At 43.0% G+C, this 24,748-nt stretch overlaps 1 protein-coding gene across 2 annotated transcripts in view; it reads left to right on the top strand.

Moving 5' to 3' along the window:
• The window catches only part of HDAC1 (histone deacetylase 1), a 31,984-nt gene that overhangs the window by 6,115 nt on the left and 1,121 nt on the right, over positions 1–24,748 (top strand). The window contains exons 2-13 of one of the 2 annotated variants that reach the window (XM_027517260.1): positions 873–1,027; positions 1,331–1,443; positions 13,462–13,579; positions 18,009–18,083; positions 19,770–19,908; positions 20,369–20,510; positions 21,586–21,678; positions 22,864–22,972; positions 23,054–23,194; positions 23,759–23,867; positions 23,966–24,096; positions 24,319–24,471. In XM_027517260.1, the coding sequence (XP_027373061.1) occupies positions 1,369–1,443; positions 13,462–13,579; positions 18,009–18,083; positions 19,770–19,908; positions 20,369–20,510; positions 21,586–21,678; positions 22,864–22,972; positions 23,054–23,194; positions 23,759–23,867; positions 23,966–24,096; positions 24,319–24,471 (1,285 nt within the window). In that variant the 5' untranslated portion in view covers positions 873–1,027; positions 1,331–1,368. The remainder of the gene's footprint in view (positions 1–872; positions 1,028–1,330; positions 1,444–13,461; positions 13,580–18,008; positions 18,084–19,769; positions 19,909–20,368; positions 20,511–21,585; positions 21,679–22,863; positions 22,973–23,053; positions 23,195–23,758; positions 23,868–23,965; positions 24,097–24,318; positions 24,472–24,748) is intronic. The other variant, XM_027517252.1, reaches the window with a different exon arrangement.

Below are 24,748 nucleotides of genomic sequence, written 5' to 3'. Positions count from 1 at the left end.
AATAACATCTTATTTAGAAAAATCAAGCAACCAGTTGTATTTAACCCATTTGCTTGCTAACGTCTAGAGCAGAGTGTGTGTGTGTGTGTGTGTATGTGGTGTGTATGTTGGGGTAGGGTGGTTGTGGTAAGAAGTTGGAAAATAGATTAAGAAAGTCCTATTGAAGTTGTTCTTTATTCTTTATCCTATAGAAAATGGGGAACCATTAAGGACTTTTGAGTAGGGGAGTGATGTTACCAAAGCTGTATATTAGGAAAATAACTGGTGTGGCAGATAGTTTGAACTGACAGCAGAGGGACCAGTGGAAGGTTATTGCTATGGATAAATGAAGAGATGGTGAGTTTATGGGGCTTCCCTGGTGGCTCTGCCAGAATCCTTGCCAGAATGCTATGGACAGAGGAGCCTGGCAGACTACAGTCCATGGGGTCACAAGAGTCGGACACGACTTAGCGACTAAACAACCAACCAACCTGGTGGCTCAGTGGTAAAGAATCTGCCTGTCAGTGCAGGAGACATGGGTTCAGTCCCTGATTTGGGAAGATCCCACATGCCTCGGAGCAACTCAGCCCATGTGCCACAATCACTGAGACTGCTCTGTAGAGCCAGGGCACCACAGCTGCTGAGCCCACATGCTGCATGCCGTGGAGCCCGTGGTCCACCACAGGAGAAGGCACTGCAGTGAGAAGCCTGAGCACCACAGCTAGAGAGTAGCCCCATTGTCCTCAGCTAGAGAAAAGCCTAAGCTGCAGTGAAGACCAGCACAGCCAAACACAAAATGAAGGGATAAGATAATTTTTTTAAAAAAGAGATGATGAGTTTAGTCTTTAATCTATAAAATGGGAATAATACTCCCTGTCTTGACTATTTTCCAGGGTATTTGTGAGAATCCAGTAAGAAAGTGATTGCAAAAGTGCTTTGACACCATAAAGTGTTCTGGTGTGCAGGAGGTGAACTGTGACTTACAGTAATTCTGAGTAGTGATGATTATTCTTTCTGTTGTGGGAGTGAATTCCTTGGAGACAGTGAGGTGAGTCACCTCACTGGCCGCTGTTCCCCAAGTAGCTTTGGACTGACCCCCTCACACTTTCTAATGCCTTTGGGTTCCAAGGGAAAAAACTGGGCTAGACAGACATCCTTAAGTGCTCCTCTCACCACGGCCCCCTGCTTTTCGTTGTCTTCTGAAGTTACCCTTCCTTGAGGTGGGAGAGAATCTTGGTGCCTAGAATGAACCAGACAGAATTTGCCTAGAAATTTGTTGTAAAAATCTGTGGGTTCTCCTGGGAGTGTGTGTCTAACTGTGTCACTGAAGCTGTCACTCTTTCTTCTTCAGGGGATGTTGGAAATTACTATTATGGACAAGGCCACCCAATGAAGCCTCACCGAATCCGCATGACTCATAATTTACTCCTTAACTATGGTCTCTACCGGAAGATGGAAATCTATGTGAGTTACTGGGAACTTCACCCCTCCCTAGCCTCTTCAGCTCTGGTTCCCCATACATCATTCATTGTCTCATTTTTTTTCAATTACTCATTTATGAAATGTGTTGAGTGACTGTTACGTGGCAGACATTGGATAGAGATTCTTTGTTTTTTAAGGTGCTCACTCTAGTGCTGGTGAACAACAAATTGTACTACAGTGTGCAACGATATAAAAATGTATAAGATTCAGAGATATTGAGGCAGAACGTGGAAGGGAGCCTTGGAATGTTTCCTAGAAGTGATAGCTAAGCAATGTTTTAAAGATTAAATAGAAATTAGCCTGGAGTTCAGGAGGGGACTAGCATTCTAGGCTGAGGGAAGAACATATACAAAAAGGCAGAAAGGTAGGAACAATATGATGTGTTTAGGGAAATAAAGTAGTTTAGTGTGCAGGTATTGCTGCAGTATAAAGTTGACAAGTGTGAGAGAGGGGAGCTAGAGCTGGAGAGGTCAGCAAGAATTGGATGTGCTATATTAAGCAATTTGGCTGGGCCAGGGTCAAAAAATCCAGTCCCTAAAAACTAAGTGATTGGAACTGTGTTGAAGTAGATACCAAGTCTCTAGTTACTAGAGAGTATGGACTTTCTAGCCATTTGGCCTGGCTCCAGCTGATGTCTTTTGCCACATCTTCCAGCTTTCCCTGATGGCTCAGCAGGTAAAGAAATCTGCTTGCAATGCAGGAGACACAGGAGACATGGATTCCATCCCTGGATTGGAAAGATCCCCTGGAGGAGGAAAATGGCAACCCACTCCAGTATTCTTGACTGAAAATCCCATGGGCAGAGGAGCCTGGTAGTCTGTAGCCCAAAGGGTCACAAAAAGTCGGACACGACTGAGTGACCAAGCACATAGTGGTTTTTAAAGAGAAGCCAGAACTCTGGATTATTACGTAGAATCTCCAAGGTTTAAAATGTTGGCCCAAGTTTGTTTGAAACATGTAGGAACAAAAGTACATGAACATATCTGCGGGCCAAATTTGGTCCAGAGTTTCCCAATTTGAACTTTTCTGGAGGCTGTAAAACACAAAAGAAGTATTTATTCAAAACATCTTGCTTATTTGTTTGGCTGTGCCGGGTCTTAGCTGTGGCACACAGCACCTTCCGTCGTCTTTGCGGTGTGCTGGTTCTTTAGTGGCAGCATTCAGGACCTTTTACTTGCGGCATGCAGGATCTATTTCCTTAACCCAGGGATTGAACCCAGGCCCACTGCATTGGGAACGTGAAGTTTTAGTCACTGGATCACTAGGGAAGTCCCAAGTGAAGTATTTTAAATGAGAAATAGGAATAGGCATGCATTTTAGAAGCAGGGAGGCTAAGTTAGGAGGATGTTGCAAGAGTCCAAATGAGAAAATAAGGAGGGGTTGGGGGCCTGTGTTGCCTTATGGTTAGAGTGTAAGGGTTGTTGAAGTCTGTGCTGACAGCTTAAGTAACCTAGCAGCAGCAGCATCCTTCCCCACCATTCCAGAGACTGCAAGGAGATGAATCTTCTGTCTCAGGCAGCCGTGTCATGTCTCTGGAGCCCCTGGAGGCAGCTGGGAAAGCAAGGAGGGAAGGTAGATGGAGGAGCAGATGGAACTGGGACCAGAGAGCATTTTCAGGTGTGAAGGGCATCTGGGAATGAAAAATAGAAAAGATAGCAGAGGTTTTCAGGGACTCTAGGGAACAGACTAGCATTTAGATACAGAGAGGGTACCTGAATGTGGAATGGTAAGCGCCAAGGCTCCACGGGGCTGCCTGTTGCACATCTCAGCCATGCTCACCTGGCCTGTTTGCCCCCTTCCCTGCCACTCCACCCTCAGAACCCTCCATTTCAGCCAGATCAGATTCTGCCTCTTTCTACCCCATTCTGATGGGGAAGATTATTTACTCCACCTAGTCATATCTTTCTCATTTTCAAGAGTTGCATTAAGCACTGTTTCTTTTTTTCATCCAACAGATTTTTGTTGAGTACTTGTTATAACCCAGGGACATTATTAACCTCCATGAGTGATACTGAGATATTAATAATAAAAAAAGGGTCATATCTTTAAGTGAGAGGAGAAATTAACTAACATTTATTGAAGATGGCTAAGTACCAAGCCAGGGCTACTGTTATTTACTTAATCTTTATAGCAACCTTGATTTGAATCACTCTCCACTGTGCCTACCCTACACTCTATTTTTATTAAAGAAGAAAGCTCTTCCTAGCAACTTCCTAACAGATTTCCCTGTAAGTCTCATTGGGTCATTTGCCATACTTAGACCATTCACCAGCAATTTGATCCTTGGGGCTGGATATACCCAACCAAATTGAGATCTGTTAAAAAGAGGGAAGCGGGAGAATAGCTCTTTGGGAAGTGACTAACTGTGGCTGTCATAGGAGACAATAATACCTTATTGGAGATTACTTCATCTGTGTGGTATTCTTATTGTAAACTAAAGCAAAAGCCCAGTGTAATCTCTTGCTGAAATCTCTAGACCGTGTTCTCTTTTATGTGATCTTTTTCCTTTTCTGGTTCTATCTTTTTTTTTCCCCCTTAAAAATTTTTTTTTTTTTTTAATCTTTTGACCATACTGCAAAGCTTGTGGGATCTTAGTTTCCCAACCAGGGATTGAACCTGTACCCTCTTTACTGAGTGTGACTCTTTAGTCCCCTCTGTTAACAGCGCTTCTCTGCATTGATCTCGTCTTTCTTCGCCTTTCTCTGGGCTGTGATCCTAGCATCCCTTTCCCAAAGGACAAATAGCCATTTATTTTAGTGTATGTCCTGAAATTAATGGCTTTTGAGAGTTACTCCTGAAAGAAATTCCCTGGACTTCTCCTTGCAGAAGTTTCTATACCTGAAGGAGACAGGTTGAAGTCTTTTTCACACAATTTCACCTTCTTGGGTTCCTTCTCCAGTTCTTTCTCTGCACATCTAATTAATCTCTCCCAGAATCAAATCCTCACTTTTCATCCAGGCATCTTCCTATTTACATAATTAAGAATCCTGCTCTCTTCCTTGCCTTAGATGCTGATTTTGTATATTCCCAGGCTTCTTACTCATTGCCTTCTAAAGTTCCTTTTTTTAAATGTTTTTATAAAACATTGAGTAGATATGAAAGAATTTTTATAAAATATATGTAAAGTATAAAGAATCACGTTATTATTAATAGCACCTTGTTTAAGAAAAGAAATGTTTCCATGACTGTTAGAACTCCTGTCTGTCCTTCCCTGATTCTGTCTTCCCCAGAGTTAACCTTTGCCCTGAATTTGGGGTTTATTATTTCCTTGCTTTTCTTTATAATTTTACCAGTATGTATCCTTAAATGATACATATTTTACTTTTACATGTTTGAATGTTACATAAATGGAGCCATACAGTATTTATTATGTGACTTGCCTTTTTTGCCCAGTATGTTCCTAAGTCATTCATGTTGATGATAGATATATTTATTTTCACTGTATTTCGAAAGACTACACCACAAGTTGTCTATTTTATTGGTATTGGTGGGCATTTGGTTTGTTTCTAGTTTTGAGCTATCACAAACAATGCTGCTATGAACATTCTTTTTAAAATATTTATTATTTCTGGCTACACTACATAGGAGTTGCTGTGTGCAGGCTTTCTCTAGTTGTGGCAAGCAGGGTCACTCTTTGTGGTGCATAAGCTTCTCATTGCAGTGGCTTCTCTTGCGATGGAGCATGGCCTTTAGGTGTATGGGCTCAGTAGTTGCGGCCCTCAGGCTCTGTTGGGCTCACCAATTGTGGTACATGGGCTTTGTTGCCCGGTAGCACATGGAATCTCCCTGGACCAGGGATCAAACTTGTTGTCCCCTGCATTGGCAGGCAGATTCCTAGCCACTGGACCAACAGGTAAGTCCTGAACACTCTTGAACACATCTCGTGGTGCATATGCTTGAGTTTCACCAGGTGGTGTGCTCGGAGGATATAGGCACACAGTCGTCCTTATTGCTGTTTGGCATGCACATAATGCCAAGATGGTATTTCTCTTGTTACTAGTGCAGTTGAGGATCTTTTTACAGATTTCCCTACTGAAGTTCCCATTCAGGCCTTCTGCCCATTTTTCTTTTTGATTGTCTGGTTATTTTTGTGTTTCTGTTGTAATGGCCTTTAGATGCATAGAATCAGGTTCATTGTTTTTCTTGGCTTATGAACATCCAAAGAAGATCCACGCTTGGCCATCTTTTTAAAAAATTTACTTTGTTTATTCATTCACTTTACTTAAATATTTTATTTATTTATTCTTTCTTAATACTTAAATATTTTAATGCAATGAACATTCATATTCTTACAACCTGATCACGCTTCTAAGTTTTGTGATTATTACTCTTTTGCTTATCATATTATTATGTTTACCATGTATATATGTGCCTAAGCAATATATAGTGTTTATGTACTTGTTCTTGAATTTCTTAAAAAGGGTAGCCTGCTGTGTGTAGTCTTCTGGGACTTGCTTTTGTCTCACAATATATATAATTACTAAAATCTATCCAACTTGTTGCATATAGCTATAATTCTTTCATTTTTCTCTGCTGAATAAGATTTTATCATTTCAGTATATTGTAATTTATCCATTCTCCCATAATCTTAATTTGTATCTCTGTTTTTTTAAATTTATTCATTGTTTTGGCTGTGCTGGGTCCTCATTGGTGCGTGTGGGCTTTCTCCAGTCGCTGTGAGCAGGGGCTACTCTTCCTTGTGGTGTATGGACTTGTCTTGTTGCAGAGCGTAGGCTCTAGGTGCCCGGGCTTCAGTAGTTGTGGCATAGGGGCTTAGTTGCCCCTCAGCATGTGGGGTCTTCCCAGACCAGGGATTAAACCCATGTCCCCTGCATTGGCAGGCAGACTGTCTACCAATGGACTACCAAGTAAGTCCTGTATCTAGGTTTTTAATGTTAGGACCAGTTTTTCTCTGATACTCTTATACATGTCTCTAAGTGTATATATGCAAAATTTTCTTATGGTTCTTCATCTGGGGGCAGAATTTCTGGACTATAGGATTTGTGAATATTAAGTGCCCAGTTGTTTCTCAGTGTGGTTGAATGAACTGGCAATATATAACAGATACCTTGATTTACATCCTCTCTTATACTTGGAATTAGGCTTTAAATTTTGCCAATCAAATGGGTGAAAAAAAGAACTATAATTATGGTCTTGATTTGGTTTTTTTGGGCTGTACCACATTGCACATGGGATCCCAGTTCCCCAGTTCCCTGACCAGGAATTGAACTTGTGTTCCCTGCATTGGAAGCATAGAATCTTAACCTTTCGACTGCTAGAAGTCCCAGTCTTGATTTGCATTTTGCTAGTGACCAGTAAAACTGTATGTCCTCTACTATGAAATATCTTTTCATTTCTTTTGCCCATCTCCTCTTGGGTCATTTGGCTTTCTTTTTCTTACCAATTTATAGTAGTTTTACCTCTCTCTCTCTTTTTTATTTTTGGACCACGTGGCACGTGGGATCTTCGTTCCCCTGCCAGGGATTGAACTTAAGCCCTCTAAATTGGAAGCGGGGGATCTTAATCTCTGCACCTTTTCCACCAGGCAAGTCCCCTGGAGTAGTTTTTTGTTTTTTCAATGTATTTTGGTATATGTAGTTCATTGTCAGTGTACTGTTATAAATATTTTCTACTCTGGTCTTTTTCAATCTAATGTATCCTTAATAAACAGATTCTTAATTGTAACATAGTCATATTTATTGTTTCTTTTAAAAGTACTTTTATGTCTTAAGAAATGCTTCCCAACCCTTAAGGTGTTCTCTTATGTTAATTTTTTAAAAATCTTTATAGGTTTGCCTTTCACATACAGATATTCACTTATCTAGACTTGACGTTTTAACATGATTTGAAGTAAAGAAACCACTGAAACCTATATTCTCCAGCTGATTGATTGAAAAGTCTGTTGTTTCCCCACTGAGCTAAGTGCTACCACTTTTATATCTGAAATGTCAATATTTATTAATTTGTTCCACAAACACGTATTAAGCACCTACTTTGTGCCAGGTCCTATGTTGGAGTCTGTTTCTGGGCCTGTGTTCTCTTGACTTTGCCTCTTTATTGCCCTGGCCAGGCTCCTCTGTCCATGGGATTTCCCAGGCAAGAATACTGGAAAGGGTAGCAATTGCCTTCTCCAGGATGCTGTCACTACAGTGGCTTAATTATAACAGCTTTTTATGAGTCTTAATAGCCAGTATTAAATCCTCCCACTTTGTTTCTCTTTTTTAAAAAATGACTTGCTTTTTGTACTTGGAATAAATTTTAGAGACCTGGGTTTGATCCCTGGGTTGGAAAGATCCCCCAGAGAAGGGAATGGCAACCCACTCCAGGATTCTTGCCTGGAGAATTCCTTGGACAGAAGATCCTGGCAGGCTGTAGTCCGTGGGATTGCAAAGAGTCGGATACAACCAAGCAACTGACATTTCCTCTTGCACTTGTTAATTTTAGAATTAACTCATCAATGGTACAAACAAATCTCCTAGGATTTTGGTTGAAATTTCAGTGACTCTGTGCATCAGCTTAGGGAGAATTGATATCTTGAGAATAGTAAGTTTTTGAATCCATGAACATTGTATATATCTCCATTTAATTACGTCTTTTTAAATGTCTTATATAAAGATTTCCTTTAACTTCTTTATTACGAAATATTAACACAGAAAACTGCATAAAACAAATGTCCAGTTTAACAAATTGATGTAAACATACACATGAACACTGGCTAGTTCAAAAAATAATAAAACATTGCTGGTACCTCAGACACCTGCATGTGTTCCTTCCTGATTGTAGCTTCTTCTTTTCCCCCAGAGATAACTAGAATTCTGACTTTTCTGTTAATTGCTTCCTTGCTGTTGATCATAATTCAACTACCTAATTATCCATTTTAAAATAATATAGTTTAATTTTGCTGAATTTAATATAAATGGAATTACACAATATGTATTTTTTGTGTGTAGTTGTAGCTTGTTCATATTAATTACTGTATAGTAATTAATTGTAGAATATACCACAGTTTATCCATTCCACTGTTGAGGGGGAGTTGAGAATTTGGCTATCAATATAAAGTTTTATAATTTTCTCCATAAAGGTGATGTACCTCTTTTACTAGATTTTTTTCCCCCATTACTTCTTTTTTTAATGCTATCATAAACTGTATCTTTTAAACTTTTTATTTATTTATTTTTAGAATTTAACACATGACTTTTCCTTTTATTCATAAGTTCTGAGTATACATTTTGGTGTCACAAATTGAACTTTTTATTTTTAATTGTTTACTGGTATATAGTAGCTCAGCTGGTAGAAAATCTACCTGCAATGCAGGAGACCCTGGTTCGATTCCTGGGTTGGGAAGATCCCCTGGAGAAGGGATAGGCTGCCCACTCCCATATTCTTGGGCTTCCCTGGTGGCTCAGACTATAAAGAATTCGCCTGCCATGCAGGAGCCACGTGTTCAGTCCCTGGGTTGGAAAGATCCCCTGGAGAAGGGAATGGCAACCTCCTTCAGTATTCCATGGATTAAGAAGCCTGGCAGGTTACAGTCCATGGGGTTGCAAAGAGTCAGACATGACTGAGTGACTTTCACTTCACTTCACATAAAAATTCAATCCTTTTTTCTTTTTTTAATTATTATTATTAATTATTGTTGTTTTGGCCACACCCCATAGCATGCAGGTTTAGTTCCCTGATAAGGGATCTGACCTATGCCCTCTGCAGTGGGGGTGCTGGAGTCCTAACCACTGGACTGCCAGGGAATTCTCAGTGCTGTTCTTTTCTATTTCAGTGTATGTCCAAGGTCCCTGAGGATCTGATTCTGCTATTAGTTGTTTCTCTGACGTCTTACCTCTGGTGCTTTGTTTCCTTGTGTGTTTTGTGATTTTTTTTGTAATATTTATTTATTTGGCTGTGTTGGGTCTTTGTTGCAGTATTCAGAATCTTCTTTTGTGACGCACAGACTCCCTAGTTGTGGCATGTGGGCTCAGTGGTTGTGGCATGTGAGGTTAGTTGCTCCATGGCTTGTGGAATATTAGGTCCTTGACCAGGGATTGAACCTGCATCCCTACATTTCAAGGGGGATTCTTAACCATTGGACTGCCAGGGAAGTCCTCTTTTGTGATTTTTGATTATGAGGTCATATTCCTTGAAACTTTGTGGCCTGGGATGAAGATGGTTTCTTAGGCTGAGATATGCTTTTACTTTGTAAAAGAGGCAGCTTTTGAGATTGGCTTTGTCCTTCAGAGGTATGGGATAGGGATGAATTTCAAATAGTAGAAAGGCTTAATCAGAGTCACTGTGGTGGGAAACCCTGTAGGTCTTGTTGAAGAAGAGTTATTTTCTGGAGGATTATGTTTATGAAAGAGGGTAGCAGGGAGGATTAGATTGGAAAAGGAACCTTGTAAAGTTCCTTGATTACTATTGTTGTTCAGTCGCTCAGTCATGTCTGATTCTTTGTGACCCCATGGACTGCAGCACGCCACACCCTGTCCTTCAGCATCTCCTGGACCTTCCTCAAACTCATGTCCATTGAGCCAATGATGCCATCCAACCATCTCTTCCTCTGTGATCCCCTTCTCGTCCTATGCTGGACTTTAAAATTGAGTTTAAAGTCCCCTTGATTACTATGCTAGACTTTTAAATCTTTTCATTTGTCATTGAATGTTCTAGAAGAGGGCATTGACTTTTTAAAGATTTTTGTGACACCATTATGGAAGATGGATTGGAAGAGGGTTAGACTGGATATTAATGGAACGGATGAGGAGACCAAAAAAATAATCCAAATGAGAGTTAATTTATTATGACAACAGATTTTTATTGAGCACTTGCTCAAGCTGTACAGGTTCTTAGTTCCCTGACCAGGGATTGAACTTGGGTCATGGCAGTGAAAGCTTGGAATCCTAACCAAGGTCGCCTGTGAACTCCTCCCCTGTCTTGTTTTTGTAGAATACAGTCAGACCTGCTTCTGGCCTCCCAGAGTAAAATAAGCAGCTCAATTTCTATACAGGTTGAATGTGATGACAAGGAAGTACAGGGTTCTCAGGGGAACACTTCAGAGAGTTACTTAACTGAGACTCTGGGGGTCAAAGACAGCTTTCTGGGGAAATTAACTTTTCAGTTGCAACCTAAAGGTTGCATAGAGGATGTGAAGAGAACAGTATTCTAGGCCATAGCATGTGCAAAGGCCTAAAGATGGGAGAGAATTTCCTTAGAGAACAGCTAGTAGAGTTGTGCTCAGCAGATTGGTACAGTTGTTTCATGAGAAAAATTCAGCCTCTCAAACATTCTTGTTTAAATGACGAATTATTTTTAAGAACTTTATGTTAGTATCCAACCTTTGAAATAAATGGAATTTAACCCAGAAGACCCTGGCATTTAGGCCCAGATTTCCTCACTAGTTTTTATTTATTTGTTTGTTTGAAGCACCAAGTTAGCTAAACTACCTCAGGCTCTTCCAAGTGCTTTGAATTTGGTGTTCCCTAGGCTAGAGCATAAAATATTTTAGGAAGATTCTAGAGAGGTGAGCAGGGACCCAATTATTTTGGTTTTTCAAGTCAAACTAAAGAATTTGAGCTTGATCTTGTGAATACTGAAGCCACTGAAGGGTTTTAGAGGGGAGTGACATGATTCAGTTTGAATTTTAGATTACTCTGGCTGTACAATTGAGAATAGATTCACAGTTGTTAAGGTTAAGGGTGTGATACCAGTTAGAAGATTGTTGCCACTATCCAAGCCAACGTGTGTGACCTGGGGATGGAAGTGGACAGGTTTGACAGAGACATTGGCAGTAATTTCCAGAGAAGTTGAATGTAGCAGATGAGGAGTCAAGGGTGATGCTCTGACTTTTGTCTGGAGCAACTGACTGGATGGTGGGGAGAATAGGAAACCTGGGAAAGAGGAGCAGAGGAGAAATAAGGTGGTGGATGCAGTCAATGTTATGGAGGGGGGAAAAAAAGAACCATTGTGGAGGTATAATGAAAGGGATTGGCAATGGATTGAAATAGAAGGCAAGAAGGACAGAGTTAAAGATGACACTTCACTAACAAAAACAGCAGAAGAGTAGTTCTGGAAGTTAAATTTGAATGCTTCTATGTTCTCAACAAGTTGTTATGTCCAGTAGAATTTGAAGTGCCTGTAGGATTTGTGAGTGGAATTGGCTGGGAAGCTATTGGAATTGTGAATCTGAAACTTAGAACATTAAGATGGAGTGAAAGTCTGGGCAGTCACCTATCTAGAAGGGATCACCAAAGCAGAGCTTTGACAACATTGTCAAGAGTGCAAAGGGCTTAGTATAGTGAAAACAACTTAGTATTTGGATCTAGTACTTGCTTCTTTCACTATGGGTTTGTTTTGTTTTTTTAATAAAGCAGTGTCTGTCTTTTTCTAAGATTTGTTTATTTATGTCTGCGCTTGGTCTTCACTGCTGCTTTCGGGCTTTCTCTGGCTGTAGTGAGCAGGGGCTGCTCTTCATTGCAGTGCACAGGCTTCTCACTGTGGCGGCTTCTCATGTTGCTGAGCACAGCCTAGGCTCAAAGGCTTCAGTAGCCGTGGAGCTCGGGCTTAATTGCTTTGTGGCATGTGGGATCTTCGTGGACCAGGGATCGAACCTGAGTCCCCTGCATTGGAAGCAGATTCTTAACTACTGGACCACCAGGGAAGCCCCTGTTTTTCATTCTTAATATTTTCATCAATAAAGGAGGATTAAATGAGAGTCAGATAGTATCTAGAGCCAGACCTTTGGGTTCTTATTCCAGCTTACTAGCTGTGTAACCTTGGGCAAATTATGTTTAACCCCTCTCTGCTGTAGTTTCCTTACTGCAGAGTGAAGATAATAATAGTATAACTTTAAAAGGTTGTCTCATGCTGGATAGCAATAAAGTGCCTGAAACAGTGGCTGGCACAGAGTAAACAATTCCTGTTAGCTGTACTGAAAATGCTTTATAAACTGTAAAATATGGGTTAATAGAAAAGAAGAGGGTTATCTTTGAAGGAGACCCACTTTTAAGGGATGAGAGGAAGAGAACTTTTATTTTTATTAAATTTTTTGGCTGTACCAACACAGCATATGGAACTTCCCCAATCAGGGATTGAACCCACGCCCCCTGCAGTGGAAATTCAGAATCTTAACTACTGGACCACCAGGGAAGTCTTTTTTTTTTTTTTTTTTAAGTAAACATTTCTTTGGGAGAATTTTTAAAAAGAGGACAGGCCGAATCAGAATCTTGGGATAACCAGGAAATTATTATGTCAAAGAAGTTTTGTTTTTTAAAAATATTTATTTATTTGGCCTTACCTGGGCACAGTTACAGCATGCTGGATCTGCATTGTGGCAGGTGGGATCTTCAGTTCAGGCATGCAGACTCTTGCAGCATGTGGGATCTAGTTCCCTGACCAGGGATCGAACCTAGGCCCCATGTCTTGGGAACAGAGTCGTAGCCTCTGGACCCCCAGGAAAGTCCCTCAAGGAAGTTTTTATCAGGAGGATGTGGTCAGAATTACTGGTGTGGTGATGATTTATAAAGGATTTGCCATCTGTTTCAGTCAGTACTAGTCACCCCTTCTTCTTGAACTCTTAGAGCCATTTGGCCCATAGTTGTATATTGTTATAGTTAATATTGAAGTCATAATTTGTAAAACAGTTTACAAAGAGATTTAATAATCTCATCCACTTCTCACAACTTTCCTGTGAAGTAGATGATGTTATCTCTATTTGGTAAATGAGGAGATTGAGGCCCAAGCAATAGACTTGCCACCACAGTTAAAAACTTAAAACAACTTTTTAGATTTAAAAAATGGGAAAAAACAAATAGACTTGCCTAAGCAATAGAGCTTGAGTTGCAGTCTAGGTTGTGAGATACTGAATATATTTTGATAATCTTGTTTGCTTAACTAGATTGTGAGTATCTTGAGGCCTGAATCTAATCAGTAATTTCTTTTTATCCTGTGTAGCTCAGTGCTGAGTGAAGACTGGCCATGGTCAAGAATAACATGCTTTTTCTCCCCTCTGTCTTCTAGCGCCCTCACAAAGCCAATGCTGAGGAGATGACCAAGTACCACAGTGATGACTACATTAAATTCTTACGCTCCATCCGCCCAGATAACATGTCCGAGTACAGCAAGCAGATGCAGAGATGTAAGTGCATTCTGTTCCCTCTCTACTCTGAAGCCCCATTAGGTCCCCCTTCTAGTTGGAGAGACTCACCCCCCTTCGCTTGTGTCCCCCATTCAGGTGACACCTGATCTCCCTGCTTCCTAAGGGTCCCACAGTGCTGCTTTTGTCTCAGGACGGGCTTTGTTTCCTGATTGTAAGGAATAGAGACTGAACATTGTCCAGTTAGGTTCACAACACCATCCCCCCCAAACCATGATTGTTGTAATGGAAAAAGCACTGGTCTGGGGGAGGGAGACAGGTGATACAGGTCCTAGCTCTGACACTTAACTGACTGAACAAGTCACTTCTCAGGTTTTTCTTTTGTAAAGTGGCCTGGATGGCATCCATGCAGCTGTAACTGCTCTGACGATGTGAGTGTTAGTTGAGAATTTAGCAGCTACTTAGGACAGACTCTAGGTGATGTCATCTTTGAGTTGAGGTGATTCTGCCCCTGCGCCCTGGAACTTGAAACCAGCACAGGTATCATTTCAGAAGCCACACTCAGCTTGTAGGAATTATGGTGATTGTTTTAGTTGTGGGGGAAAATATGTTCAAATTTCGGAAGAAACTATCATGCATGATTTCTCCCTTGTGTTATTTTAGAAATTATCATGTAGCACCTAAGATCTCATAATAAAACAGTATAACGGTATTGTCTAGAAGTTTTGAGTAGTTTATGATAGTTTATTTTGGAATACCAGGAAACCTATGACACTTTCTTGTTACTGCTGGCCACAAGGTAGTCTGATTCCTAAGGCAGAAATTTATCTGTTACAATAATTGTGCACTGCTAATGATTACAGAACTATAGAGACCTTTTTGGAAGCATTAAGCTTCTTTGCCACCCACAACTCTAGGACCAGCTGCCCCATCTAAGGTATTTACTGTCTAAATTGGCAGAGTCTTATTTCATTCTGTCTCAAGGTGAGACAGATTCATTCCTTTGCTCTCGATGCCTTTAGGGGGTTCCAAAACTTATTTAGGCCAGTGATCAGGCTCTACTCTCAGCAGAGAGGGCTCTCATTAGTGAAGCAGCTTGGTTTTGCAGCAAAAGAATGAGCTCTGATGTTTTAGTTTGAAACCTGTTAGCTCTACCACTTACCTATGCATGTGTTCTTGAGGAAGTCCCCTAGCCGCTTTGAGCCTTGTTTTCTCCTCTTTAAAAGAAAGATGGTAGTGCCTATTTTATAACGGAGTTTGGGGGGATAAGTAAGATAATGTATTTAAAGCACCAACTGTCAGTGAAAGTGAATAGTAGCTTTTGCTCTTATGACTTACTGCTTTTATTATTTTCAAATCTTCCAAGGCAGACAACATGTTAGGCCCTTGGGTGTACAGTAGTTTGGTTCTGGCTCCCAGTTTGCTCCATTTTTCCCGAAACCAGCATTCTAAAGTTGTACATTAAAAAATTAGGTCTGAGATTTTCCATCATTGGAGGTGGAGGTAAGAAGGATGAGGCTTTCTAAGGACTTCAGGGTACTGACTGACATGAGCCAGAGAGATGCCCCTTAGTGCAGTGCTTTATAACCAGGGGTGTCTACAGAGAGAACAACAGGGATGACGAGCTGAGCTCTTTTTCAGTATTTACCAACACCTAGCCTAGAAAGTTAGGCTTTCCTGGTGGGTCAGTGGTAAAGAATGCACCTGCCAACACAGGGGGTCTGGGGTTCAGTCCTTAGGTTGGGAAGACCCCTTGAGAAGGAAATGGCTACCCACTGCAGTGTTCTTGCCAGGGAAATCCCAAGGACATGGGAGCCTGGAGGACCACAGTCCATGGGGTCACAAGAGTGCGACACGGCTTAGCAAATAAACCACCACTATGAACCTGAGAAGTTATACCTCTAAGAAGACCAAATAAGTCAGATTTCCTTGCTCTTGGCCAAAATGTAATTTAAATGCTTTGTGTTCACTTTGAGACGTTGAGAATCTAAATTAGAAGTTCTGATCTAATATTTAATAATGGGAACATAAATAAATGCATTTTGGTGGAGGGCAGGTAGTCTATCAAAATATGAGGCTCATGGTAGAAACATGATAAAAGGAACTTGTGCTAATAAAATGTGGAGGCATGCTTCTCCATTTTATAAACCTACAGAGGTGAAATGACTTTCCCAGCAAGATAGTGGTAGAACAGAGAATGGAACTCTAGTTTCCTGACTCTGGAGTATTTTCACTTATCTATTTATTTTGGATGTGCTGTGTGGCATGTGGGATTTTAGTTCCCGGACCAGGGATCAAACCCACATCCTCCACATTGGAAACATGGAGTCTTAACCGCTGGATGCCAGGGAAGTCCCTGGAGTATTTTAAAATATGTTGCAAATAAAATATTTCAGGCGCACAAAAAGTATAAAAATAATGTAATGAACACCCATGTTCCTGTAATCAGCCTAAGAAAGAAAATATTACCAATACAGTTGAAGCCCCTGGACACCTCTATTTGATCACATGCCCTTTTTCTCTTACTCCCCTCTCCGCCCCGTTACCACCGCCGCCACCACAGGAGTAGCACTGTCCTGAAGGCAGTGTTTAATCTCATACGTCTCTCTCTGCGGTATGTTTTTTACTGCCTTCTCAACCTGCATCTGCTCCCATATTTCTCACCCAGTATTGCTCCCCATCAGTCTAAAGCCAGGCTAAGAATGAGAAAAGTATTTATAGTGGGAAGAGAGAAAACCCATAGAAAAGTCCTCCCTAGTCTCATAGATTAGTCCAAGTGAGAGTCTGCTCTCCCGTTTTACCCCTTTTCTGTCGGTAATCACACAGCTCCTGGGAATAATGGAATGGCCATTTGAGCCGCATATTGATGTGGGGCCTGAAGGAAAATATTTTTTCTCATTTCTAAAATACCAATTTCTTCCCACGGGGGCTCCACATCAAACAGGAATATAGGCAAAGCTAGAAACCCAGACAGACCAAACCCACCAAAGGAGGAAGCCGCCAGAGAGGGAAATCAATTGCCAATGGATAAATAAATAGCCTGGCCTCAGGGACCAAAGTTCTTATTGACACAGCCTCCCAGTGTTTACCTGGGAAATGAGGGAGAGGGCCACCTTCTGCTTGCCCCCTTATGCACACCATCCTTCCTCGTAGCACTGTTCTTGGCAGGGCTCCAGATCAGAGCCCCCTCCCAAGTTTAGGGTAGGACTAGAATTGGTAACTCTTGCGGCGGCTGCAAACCTTGAGCTTCAGCTGTGGCTCAACAGGTCACCACAGTCTAAGCTGGGCTCTCCTACCCTCCTCACCCTAGGGCTCCCCGTCTTTGCTCCATTTTTATTGATAATAGTGGATGCAGTGTGAAGGCTGAGGCAAGAGAACATGGATCTAGCCTCAGCCTTGCCTCTAACTTCTGGGTATCATTGCTATCTCAGCAGTTTCCTTTTTTGTGAGAGGAGACTTGGAGCTGTAAAGTTCCTCCTCTAGTCTGTAGACTTCAGATGTGCTTCCCTTCCTGTCTTTTTCATTTTATTTGCATTATTGTTTGCATGTGTTTCCACATTATGTGTTAGTTTGTACTTTTACCCTTTTAGGCCTGAAATAACTTTCCTCCAGTTGTCATTTGTTGTAGTAGAAAGAGCACTGAACTGTGGGAGTCAAGACACCTGGACTCTGGTTCTACCACTGCCTGGTTATATAGCCTTGGGCAAGTCAGTTAACTTCACATCTGTTTGTTCCTCTGCACAGTGGGATTGACATTGGTCCTGTCCATCTTTTATGGAGTTGTTGGGCAGATTCAGTGAGATTGTGTATGTGAAATTACTGGGGAAAAGGCCAGAGTGTATTTTCGTGGGCTTTTAGGACAGACAGACCAATCCTTGAATACTGCCTCTGCCATTTACTGGGAGTTACCTCATTGAGCCTGTTTCCCCATTTATAAAACAGGACCAAATCCTACCTAAGAAAGTTGTGTGAGCATAGACGACACCAAGTATTTAAAGCATTTAAAAAAAAAATAGGTAAATAAAAATAAAGCACTTAGCATGGTGTCCGGCATGTTGTTAAGCATCAATGGAGGATAGTATAGTCTCTGCTCTTCGCTTGCTTGTTGACCAGCTGGAGTAAGATCCAGAACAAACCCAGGCTGGAATAAGAGGCTAAATTTGTCTCCCTCGGGAATGAAACAACATTTTCCAAGTACTTATTTACTTGCTGAATGCTTCCCATGTAAGGTTTCTATTAATCTTCTCAAGAATTAGGTGAGGTGGATATCATTATTGCTTGTTAAAGATAATGAGCCAAAGCTCAAGGAAGTTAAATGACTGGACCCAGTTTCACAGCAAGTAAGCAGGAGGGCCTGGACAAGAACCCAGGCCTTCTGAATCCAAATGCTGTGTTTTTTCCATCAGCTCATAAATATGTAAACAAAACCAAAAGGAAATTGTGGAAACTAACCTTTTCGTGTTTTTTCAAGTCAACGTCGGTGAGGACTGTCCCGTATTTGATGGCCTGTTTGAGTTCTGTCAGCTGTCTACTGGTGGCTCTGTGGGTAAGGAATATATACCCTTCATTAAGGGCTATTCTGGGCTGTACCAGGTCTGTCTTTTAGGCCACTGTCCCAGTAAGGCTGACCTGTGACCATGTAAAATGGTCCTGTGGGTTTTTACGTTAGGTCCTTAAAATTTTATTCTGCTTCAGTCCGAGGCCAGGTTCAGTCTGACATGGTATAGATATGTGTCCTTGCCTGTCCTTTCCTACTAAGACATCCTGTATACAGGAACTCCCTGCAGACCTCATGGGGTTGTTGAGATGCTGAACATAAAAGTAATTTGTGAACTGCAAAGTGCTGTAAAAATAGGAAGTGTCATCATCTGTGTCTTACAAAAGAGCATGGTAATTACATTTAGAGGTCAGAAACACTCCCCACATATCTCCCACTTCCATTAGTAATATCTATGTTATCTCTGGGATCACCCTACCATTTCTTAACAAATATTTATTTTTCTGTGATCATCGGTTTTTCTCCTCCCCTCTCCCTACCACCTCCCAATATAATCTCAGAAAACAAAGAAGTATACAGAGGAAAAAAACTGACTACAATCACACTGTCCATGGGTGCCCATCATTACCATTTTGGTATTTGTACATCCATGCTTTTTCCTTTGTGCACGTATCTAGACCAAGCATATATTCATCTATATTTTACAAAAATGTGTATGTGTAGTTTTGTGTCTCCCTGCTACGTTTTTTGCTTAGTAAATCTATATATATATTTTTTTTTTTTTTTTTTTTTCAGTCATGCTATGTGGCTTGCAGGATCTTAGTTCCTGGACTAGGGATTAAACCTGGGCCTGTGGCAGTGAAAGTGCTGAGTCTAACCACTGGACTGCCAGGGCAGTCCCTACTTAGTAAATCTTTGAAATTTATCTGTAATAATGTTTAGCATGGTATCTAATGGCTACATGATTATTCTATGCTATGGACCAACTTCAGTTGATACAATTAGTCCACTCAAGTTGCTCTGTGTTGGTGTTTTTTGGTCTTTGTTTTTTCTACACCATGCAGCTTGAAGGATCTGTCTTAGTTCCCTGGCCAGGGACTGAACTTGAGCCCTTGGCAGTGGAAGCATGGAGTCCTAACCACTGGACTGCCAGGGGATTTCCTCATGTTATTATTGCTGTTAAAGTCACACTGACACAAAGGCATTTGCACACATGGTGTGTATTTTTCTCTCACTTCTTCTTGGACCTATTTGTACTTCAAACCTATGTCTACTACATTGGTGTCTTCAAAATATTTTGACCATGAACCACAGTAAGAAATACATTTACACTTAAAATCCAGGTTATGGATGCACTCGTACACACACATCCTCTCTTGCTCTGCAGCTAGTTTCACAAGTGGTTACCTTTATTGTTACTCTGCTATTTTTATTTTATAGTCGATCTCATTTAAAAATACATATATATATATATACTAACCATAGCCCACTAAACCAATTTTAAGGCCTACTAGTGAGTTTTACCACTTTCAGTTTGGAAAACAGTTTTTTTAGAGTAGCCAATATTGTGTTTATTCCCATTGGAGTAGGCAGAGGGAGAGGGCTAGCTGGTAAGTTGTACAGTTCAGCTGTTAAATAGGCAGGTCCTATCTCTCACTGGGTTCCCATGGTTTTTTGGGGAAGGGGGAGAGAGGGACTTTGTGACAGGCTTGTGTTCTTTCTTCCGGTGCCCAGCAAGTGCTGTGAAACTTAATAAGCAGCAGACGGACATCGCTGTGAATTGGGCTGGGGGCCTACACCATGCAAAGAAGTCCGAGGCATCTGGCTTCTGTTACGTCAATGATATCGTCTTGGCCATCCTGGAACTGCTAAAGTATGCCTGCCTGGCCTTGTCTCTTGGAGGAGCACCTTAGGCCAGGTTCCCACTTCCCTCTCCCCCGGGTTTGCCTCCCTAGTTTGCTTTTCCTAGCGGCGTGCCGGCTAGGATGTGTTTGGTGAGTGTCTCTGGCCATCCTCTCCTTGACGAGGCCTTGATTTGATCTGAGCCCACGGCAAGATCAGGGGCAGGTGCTGCTCAGATCCTGCCTCCAGAATGTCCCTGTGTGGCTGGAGTTGACCCTGGCTGTAGAGTAGGAAGATCGGACTTGGTCGGCTTGGTCAGGCCTCTGGAGACACCCTGCCGCTCTTCCACCTTCCTTCAGCCAGTTTCCACGTCTCTGGTGCTTAGAGATACCTGAGGGAGGCAGCCAGCCCGGTAAGCTGGGACCTGGCGCCCTTGGCGCGTCCCACTTTCAAAGAGCCCCCAGAACCCCCTGACCCCCTTCTGATCCTAGGTATCACCAGAGGGTGCTGTATATTGACATTGATATTCACCACGGCGATGGCGTGGAAGAGGCCTTCTATACCACAGACCGAGTCATGACTGTGTCCTTTCATAAATATGGAGAGTACTTCCCAGGAACTGGGGACCTACGGGTGAGAACTCCCTTCAGGGGCCAACCAGCTCACCCTCAGCTGCCAGCTCTAACTCTCCTATCTCATGTCACCAAAAACCACTTCCTGCCTCTTCTGCCATTCGGAGACCACACACCTGCCATGGTCTCTTTCCCTCTCTTGTTCTGGAAGAAGGGAATGATGGAGCATACAGGGTTGTGAGGGATGGGTGCCTCCTGACTCATTGCACTTCCTTCCTGGCCACGGCTGAGTTGCATTACACTGTTAAGATGTCCTAGACAGCTTGAATTTTAGGCTAGAAATATCAGGTACTCTCTCACAGGCCAGGAATTGGGACCTTTGTGAACCAACTTAAGGGTTCTTAGTATTTTTAGGTTACCTTCCCCTTTGACCATCTGACAGAAAGCTGCTCTCTCCCCAGAAATGTACATGAAATTTTAGATTTGATATTGAATAGTTAATAGACAACTTCCTCCTACTGAAGCCCATCCATGGACCTCAGGATAAGAATCCCTGGAAGCTAATTCATTAAACTTTTCTGCTTGTGTTAGCATGGATACAATGAAACCATCCACTTTGTCATGCCAGTGCCCCTTGGGTGAAAAAGTGGCATTAAGTCAGTTTACTATGGCAAGTGTTAGAATAACTGAGCATTTACAATTTTGAAGAATTCTTCCCTTTCTGCTTTCCTTCTACACCTCCCTAGAGTTGAGGGTGGGGTGGGGGGGTAGAAGAGTGAGCAGTAAAGTGTTCTAGAAAAGGGTTGCTGTGGGATGGGTGTTAATTCTGTGGTCCAGCCACCTTTAACTCAGTCCAGAGGAAGAGATCTCATGCTGTGGGGGTGGGATATTCAGCCTCTGGCCCCATAAATGATTCTCAGCCTGAGTGCAGACTCAGTGGTTTGTCCAGAGACGTGAGCTAGAGTTGTCCCGCCAGTGAGGGGAATGGTGCTAATTTGCTCTGTCCCTGGCCCACCTCATAGACCCAGCTTCTCTCTCTTAGAACCACTGCCTCTTTCCTTAGCCTTCCAGCCCCTACCCTTGAGCTTCCTCCTAGCTTCATTTTTCAGTTTTACTTTAATGTCCTTCTTGATTAGGATATTGGAGCTGGCAAAGGCAAGTATTATGCTGTTAACTACCCTCTCCGAGATGGGATTGACGACGAGTCCTATGAGGCCATTTTCAAGCCGGTAAGTGGCATTTCCACCACTGGGCTGTAAATGGGATTGGTCTAAGGGAGGGGTAGCAAAAGCACCTCAGGGATGTCTCCCCAACGAGAGGCTGGCTGGAAATGAGATGGGTTTGAACCCTGGATTGCATGCTGTATGGCCAGTTGAGAGGACAAAATTTCTCCAAGTATATATCTGAATCTTTTATCCAACACTGTTGTTATACAGGAATGTCTAAGGCATGATCTGTGTCCTTGAAGACTTCACAGTCCATGGTATAGTCCATGGTGTGGAAGGCAGGCACATCCCCAATAGCATGTGGTTAGTGCTGTTTTTGAGGGATGAACAGAGGAACGAGAGAGAAAAACTGCTGCCTGAGCTGGGGAAAGGGTAATCAGAGGTGATTTCACAGAGGTGGTGACATTTGAGCAGGACTCTGAGAAATGAGGAGTTACTCATGTGAAGAAAAAGGTGGGAGCTGGAGGGGAGGGGTGGCAGAGGGAGCAGCACCAGCAGAGGCACGGGGGTGCCAGTATGCAGCAGTAGGCCTGTATGATGCGGGGAGGGGTGTTGAAGGATGTGGTAGAAAGTACTTGTGGGGTTAGTATTTCAAAGGGAGCTTTGAGGGCCATGCTGAGGAGTTAAATTTTCACCTGTGAGCAACAAGGAACCAACCATTACTAGAGTAGTAACCTAGTTAGGTTGCATAGTAGTTCAGCAAACACCGGGTGCCTACTATTAAAACATACCTTGTAGTAAGGGTGACAGAGAAGCCTGAGTTACAGTCTCTGTCCTGAGTAACATTGGAATCTAGTTGTGAGAATGAGATACACAAAAGTGAGGCAGCTCTGTAGTGTGAGGCTCAAAGTCTGTAGGACCAAATGCATAGAGCAGATGCAGCTAAGGGTCAGGAGAGCTTCTTGGAGCCAGTGGTCCTGGACCTGGAGAGCAGGGAAGGATGTGGGGAACTGATAAGGAGGCTGTTTTAGGCTCAGCGTAACTAGCTCTAGAAAGCTCCTGGAAAACTGAACTAAGTAGGGAAACGGGAAGCCCAGATTGGTGCTCCCTTTACTCCGCAGCCTGGGGCAGAGTGAAAAGGTAGGAGTGGTGAATAAGGAACAGAGGAAAGTGCTGCACCCACACTTTTCCGCCTGAACCCCAAAAGCTTTTCTTGAGGCTGGTGGTGACCAGGTTGTGTCCTTGCAGGTCATGTCCAAAGTAATGGAGATGTTCCAGCCCAGTGCAGTTGTCTTGCAGTGTGGCTCTGACTCCTTGTCTGGGGATCGGTTAGGTTGCTTCAATCTGACCATCAAAGGTGAGTCCAGGTAGCATAGGGATGGGCAGGCAGGGTCCTGCTGGGTGCTCCTGTAACTTGGCACCCCTTCTCCCACCAAAGGGCATGCCAAGTGTGTGGAATTTGTGAAGAGCTTCAACCTGCCTATGCTGATGCTGGGAGGAGGTGGCTACACCATTCGTAATGTCGCCCGGTGCTGGACATATGAAACAGCTGTGGCCCTGGACACGGAGATCCCTAATGGTAATGGCTCCAGGGCCAGACTGGGCCGGGCGGTGCTGGAGCTCCTGTGTGCTTGAGCTCACACCCCCTTCCCACTGGCTCTGCAGCGTCTCCTTTTCAGACTCTGATTCTGTTGCTAGCCTCTTGTGATTTTCAGACCATAGCCATCAGCTTTTTTCCGAGTCCTTTAGCTGCCCCTGTCCATTCACCCTTGACTTCTGGTCTGGACAGAATTATCAGTAGTTACAGCTTTGGAATTCATACTCTGTAGGGTAATTGGGGTAGTGAGGGAGAGTACTCTCAATGAATATTGCCTAAATTTTTCTAAACCAGGGGCTTCAGCCTTCTCCTTATACACAGGCACTCACATACACATACCCAGACACCACTGGTGTGGGCCCTGGAGAATGGCTTTGGCTTTTAAACAGTTGAAATCCTACAGGTACCCAAGTCTCACCCCATCTTGAAGGCCTGCTTCTGTTTGACAGTTGGGCTGACAGGCCCAGATAAACCTGCAAATGCTTTTCTCGGGGTTCCATGGTGGCCAGATCTCTTAATTCTCTCACCCGCCCCCACCCCAATTAGAGCTTCCATACAACGACTACTTCGAATACTTTGGACCAGATTTCAAACTTCATATCAGTCCTTCCAATATGACTAACCAGAACACTAATGAGTACCTGGAAAAGATCAAGTGAGTATACCCCTGCCCCACACACCCCTAATTGAACATTTCAGGCTCCGGTTGGTCCCTGACCAGAGCCCAGCCAACCTCTCTACCATTGGCCATAGACAGCGGCTGTTCGAGAACCTGAGAATGCTGCCCCACGCGCCTGGGGTCCAGATGCAGGCCATCCCCGAGGACGCCATTCCAGAGGAGAGTGGTGATGAGGATGAAGAAGACCCTGACAAGCGCATCTCAAGTAAGACCCAAACCTCGGGGGCCTCTGCCTCCCTACTCTGTAGGCTCTTCTGACTTGCCTCCATGTTCTCTCCAAGCTGCCCAGCTGTTGAGAACCCCAAATGCTCGTACCTGTAGGGCCAGGTCCCCTTCCCTCGGTGTCTTTTGCGGGAATGTGCAGAAAAGCATTCTTTGCTGAGAGAAAGAATCTGCTCTCTCACTGGAATGTCCCACTACTTCCCAGTCTGTTCCTCGGACAAACGAATTGCCTGTGAGGAAGAGTTCTCCGACTCTGACGAGGAGGGAGAAGGCGGGCGCAAGAACTCTTCCAACTTCAAGAAAGCCAAGAGAGTCAAAACAGAGGATGAGAAAGAGAAAGATCCAGAAGAGAAGAAAGGTGAGTTTGGTTGGGCCAGGACTTGGGTCTTGAGCCCCAGGCCCTGGAAGATGAATTTATGTAGGGCACTGGGGGGCGGGGAGCCGACTTGGCACTGTCAGCTCCTTGGGGTATTCCCTCAGCTACGTGGGCCTTTCTGTGGTTCCCAGAAGTGGCCCACAGAAGAATGAAACTCAATTCGTCATCCTCACTGACTGATAGAACCCTGCCAGGTTCCAGAGCCAGGGACATGCCTGGGCTCCCCTTGGTCAGGCGCGGCTCACATACCACCCAAGCC

Source organism: Bos indicus x Bos taurus, chromosome 2 (genome assembly GCF_003369695.1).
Source record: "Bos indicus x Bos taurus breed Angus x Brahman F1 hybrid chromosome 2, Bos_hybrid_MaternalHap_v2.0, whole genome shotgun sequence".
Classification (NCBI taxonomy): domain Eukaryota; kingdom Metazoa; phylum Chordata; class Mammalia; order Artiodactyla; family Bovidae; genus Bos; species Bos indicus x Bos taurus.
The sequence above is the reverse complement of the archived record's forward strand: the minus strand, read 5'-3'. Positions and strand labels throughout refer to the sequence as shown.